The sequence below is a fragment of the Cariama cristata genome, unplaced genomic scaffold (genome assembly GCF_000690535.1).
Source record: "Cariama cristata isolate BGI_N322 unplaced genomic scaffold, ASM69053v1 scaffold7523, whole genome shotgun sequence".
Classification (NCBI taxonomy): Eukaryota; Metazoa; Chordata; class Aves; order Cariamiformes; family Cariamidae; genus Cariama; species Cariama cristata.
In genome coordinates, this window is record NW_009608916.1 from 11,065 (window position 1) to 15,918 (window position 4,854).

The 4,854-nt window shown below is 43.4% G+C and overlaps 1 protein-coding gene across 1 annotated transcript in view; it reads right to left on the reverse strand.

Annotated features, from left to right (window-relative positions):
- Positions 1-4,854, reverse strand: part of TENM4 (teneurin transmembrane protein 4) — a gene marked incomplete at its 3' end in the record, with an annotated part of 106,595 nt that overhangs the window by 3,979 nt on the left and 97,762 nt on the right. The window contains exons 15-16 of the mRNA XM_009697332.1: positions 3,412-3,708; positions 581-2,195 (exon numbers count right to left, since the gene is read on the reverse strand). Coding sequence (XP_009695634.1) covers positions 581-2,195; positions 3,412-3,708 — 1,912 coding nt within the window. The remainder of the gene's footprint in view (positions 1-580; positions 2,196-3,411; positions 3,709-4,854) is intronic.

Genomic DNA, 4,854 nt, shown 5'->3' on the forward strand with positions numbered 1-4,854 from the left:
GAGGTTATGTCAAGCTGTGGGGTAGGTATGCCCTAAAATCTGGCCTTTAAGTCTAACGCACCTGCTTTTATTGACTTTTAGTAGAAACTGTTGATACTGTAGGGCAGACTAACTTTGAACTACATGGTTAGTTTGGTGTGCTGTGAAATGGCTGACTGTAATAAAAGGTTTAAGTCTCTGTTGCCATTCTGCTGAAACAAATCTGCATGTGATTTGTTTAGTTGCAAATAAATCTCTAGGCAAAACTGTGTAAACAGAGCTGCCCCTCTACAAAGAGAAAGGTTATCAGGACATTAATTGGCAGCTAAACTTGGGATATCTGAGGGAATGAAAAACTGGAAGCAAAATAAAGAGAACAAACAGGAAAGAAGAGAAAAGGAAACAGGTTTGGGAATTACCAATCTCCATCTCTGCTAATGAATTAAACATGCCCTGGACATAGGGGTCAACTGGCAAAGAAAAGCTTGTGTCCATTATGTTAAACACTGGAAAACCTCATGGTGACCAGGATACTGAGAGAGAAGAAACCTATTCACTGATGGCAAGCTTGCAAATATGTTAATTAATTTAAATGTCTTACCTGTCATGTAACATTTGATATCCTGAGAGTTGCTAATGGGATTGTTGTTTTTGAACATATACAGGTTGAAAGGCATTATGTTATTGCTACTCAGATGCTTCCACATATCATGGTCTGGACTTGTCCACCGACCCGCTAGCACATCATAGTCTCTCCGTCCCATGTGGATAAGCTTTGTGAGGGGGTCATACAATCCCCCGTGGTAGCCAATGATGATCTGGAAGTTGGGATTGGTGTCCATATAGATCTCCCCATATGCTGTGTACAGTATCTGCTTAATCATTAAGCCAGTCCCACTGAAGACAGCCAAAGGAGTGCCAATGTTATCGCAGGCTATGTAGAATTCATCACCGCTGCTCAGCTCCATTGCAAAGAGGTGTCCTTGGAGGTCATAGTAGAGGGAGGTGATCTCGGAGCTTGAGTGGTTGTATAAATGGGTGACCTTGGTTGGGTTGGTCAGGTCTGCGTAGAAGAACTGCAAGTGATGGCCGTGGCTGGTTTTGCTGGAGACTCTCCTTCCTAGGCCATCATAGCGGTATTTCACACTCCACCCATTAGCTTTATTGTAGGCTTTGATGAGCAGACCAGCTGAATTGTACTCAAAAATATCATTGCCCCTTTGTTTCAGGAAGCCATCCTCATCCATTTTGTACTGCACATCCCCCAGTCTAGTAATCCTATCCCTGAGGTCATACCTGAGCGGTGTAAGGCGGGCACTATTCCCTGGACTCAGCAAATGGAGGTTTCCATTTAGATCATAGCTGTAACGCCAGAGTGGTTTGTCATTGATAGACACTGTCTGCAACTGGCCATCAGCATCATATTCATATGAGTACCTAGTTGTGTTTGCATAAGGGCCAACCTTCAGCTCTTTCTTAACCACTCTCCCCATGTTGTCATACTGCACGGTCATCCAGTACATGAGAGACCGGAATATCTCGTACTGGACCTCCTTCATCCTGCCATAGGCATCAAAATGTTTAGTGTGAGTCATGACAGCAGTGGTGATAATCTGGTTAATATCGTAGTAAATGACTCCAAATTTACCAAATTGTTCAGTTTTGCCTGACACATCATCGTACCTGTAGAGATCAATGGGTAAAGGCGTCTCGTTGATGACTGCTTGCATGCTGGTCACGCGAAAGCTGTTGTCATAATTGTAGTCAAAGCGTGCATTCACCATGCCTTCCTCAGTGAAGCGGAAAATCTGTCGATCAATGAGGGGTCCTATCTGTCTATATCTGATTGTACATGTGAACCCTTCATTCTGCAAGTTTATGGTCTTCAGCATGCCAGCAGTTTCGTCATAAGTGAAACTGATCTTTGTGGTGTCGTAGAGCATCTCGGCTAACTTGGACAACTTTCCATACTTGTAGATAACACGTCTCCCTGTGCCCAAGTACAGAGTGTGGAGGAGCTGCTCATCCTCTGTGAAATCCTGAATTACCGAGGCATTGCCTTCTGGTGGCCGGTAGATGTTCCTGTAGTAACCAATGGAACGAATGGTTTCTAAAGTCTGACGGGCAACGTTGGGCATGGTCACTGATGACAACCGGTCGTTCTTATCAAACTCAAAGATGTACTGTCTCTGGCTGTGAAGAAGCAGCACCATGGACTGGGTGGGAAGGAGAAAAGTATAGATCATATTCCTGGTTTTCAGGCAAAATTACACTCAACTCTCACAAAACCTGCAAGATTCTTCAATCCAAAGAGCAGGGCAAGTGAGATAAATCTCTGCACCCGTAGGATTAAATGGTGACAGGTATGCAGCTGCACGGCACATGGAGTGTCCCCAAGTAGGAGTGGGTCAGAGGAAGAAGCAGTTAATGCAGTAAGGAAGGTCTAAGTTCAGAATGCTCAGTTGTTCGAATCAATACCCTGTATCTAGCTGTCTCTACCCAAATTCCCTGTGCCAATAGCTTTTACAGACTAAATAAATAAAATTGGTAGAGCTACTTAAACAATGCTTGAAAAAGTATCCCCTGACACCTTCTAATGCCCAATTAATTCATTGTGCCTCTGCATCTTCTATTACTCTCTTACTCCAAACTTCCGCCTGCATGCTTATTTGTTCTGGGATTTTTTTTGCATGTAACAAGCAATCCACACAGATTGTATAATACAAAGAGCAAGTCAATATTTTTGCTTTTCAAAAGCTGTGTTAGTGTAGTTTCCTTAAACTGTTGTAGGGATAGGCTCTATACAAAACTCAGGAATAAAAAATTCCAGCCCCAGGTATGCAGCATATGGATCTATAGGACACTGAGGAGTGTAATGATGAATGGTAATACCCAGAAGAATTTAAATCCTATGCCAATCTACAGAGCGCAGACTACAGAAAACACTGCAAAGTGTGCTGCAACAGTCTGGCTGGATTCACGCCTCACACTTTTTAATTACATCTATTTCCTACAAAGCAGGAAAAAACCACCCAAAGAAGGTAGGATGTCAGACTGTATGGGTTGTTTTCACATGGAAAATCCTACTGGAAATTCCTACTGTTCACTCCTCTGACTTTACCTGAGGATATTTTATATTGCAGCTAGCTCAACAAAGGAATGTTGTGCTTAAAAAATCAAATGCCAAAGCTTCACAGCATTAAGACATGCTCTTAGTGTGACTGGGAAAAAACTTCTCAGGCTGTTTTCAACTGCTCTTTGGTGGTCTGGCGTCAAAGTTACTACATGCACCTTAGTGTAGGCAGAAGAGGAGCACTGGACCATAAGGACCACAAATCATCTGATGTCAAGGAGCATAGCCGTACTGAAGTCAAAGGAGTAAAGCCTATTTGCACCAAATGCACCATCTCTGAGCAATAAGAGGATTCTTACCTTCTCCAAGTAAGTGTAGCTCCACGATTTGCCATCAGCAAAGATCCTGGATGTAATTCTGCCAGACTGATCATACTCCATCCTTTCTGACATCGTGCCCCTCTGAATCCCTGCAATGTGTCCTCCTGGGGAATAGGTGACATTGACCCCATTCAGTCTGCTGCTGGGTGACCAGAGACTGGGCCTCCCCGCCTGGTCGTAGAGGATGCGGAGCGTGAACTTGCGGTGGTCATCATAGATTTTCTCTGTCCTTGTCACACGATCAAAGTCGAGGGACAGCAGGTTTCTGTTGTGAACCTACAGGAAATAGATGGAGAATTAGGAAGCTGGAAACAGTTTAAGTTACAAAGACTAGCCTTAGTTTCACCAACAACCTCTTTAGACCACACTGGAGAGTATCCAGCTGTTCATTGCCTCTGGATAAGAGACAGTTTTCAAAGTAAAGAGTTGCCCTAACGTTGCTTCTGTTGACTTCAGTGAGGAGAGGCAGAAGAACACGGTACTTTTGAAACATCACCACAGTGAAGGAATATTGCCCATATCCCCAACCTCAGCTTAGGACTGCTAGAGCAGATGTGATTATAGACCTACAAAAGATATAATGACAACTTTTTGCAAGGAATATTTGCAAGGTACTCTGCTTATCAAACCTAGGATATATAGTCTTTTGCTTTCATGAGCATCATAAAATAATACTTGTAGAAAAAAGATGGATGTTGTGTCAACATAGTGGAAAACAGAGTTTTTCTCTGAGTTTATTGAATAGACTGTAGGCACTGGAGGTTAAGCCTTTCCCCTGAGATGAAATACGGAGGCTTTCACCACTGTAGATGTTACACAAAGCAGAAACTTTTCTGTGAAAGCTGGAGTTTTAGCTTCATTGTCCTGGGGTTATTCAGTGTTGCATAATTACACTCCTGTTACCTCCACTGCCTCTGCATTTCCAAAGATCAAAGGTATCCACTTCAAAGGTAGGAGCAGGAATACATTTTGATTCAGGGGTTGTAGTGCACAGCAATGCAAAAAGGAGCTGATAATACAACTTATGTTTAGCCACGTGTGCAAGGAGACTCACAAAGTCTCATCATCACAGTAGCAAAGGACTCAGCAAGGATGAACAACCTACATTCCCAGTATGAGCTTGCCAGTGACGACAGCTCCTTCTCCATCCCACCAGTTCTGAACCTCTTTCAGCTGGTGAAACCCTCTTTTCTAGAAAGGTACAGATTCTTCTTGGATGAATTTCAAACTCCATACAGCTGACTTCATTTTCAGTCCCCTTTGCAGCCCTTCAGCTGCAGTCAATAAATCAGGGTTTGCAGAGTTAAACACACTGCCTTACCCTGCTCTGGGTAAAGCCCACCCTCCTGACCTGAGCACTGCTCTCAGCTCTGGTCCAGCTTTGATCTTGGCCATTACTTTAGGTTGTGTGATTGAATTCCT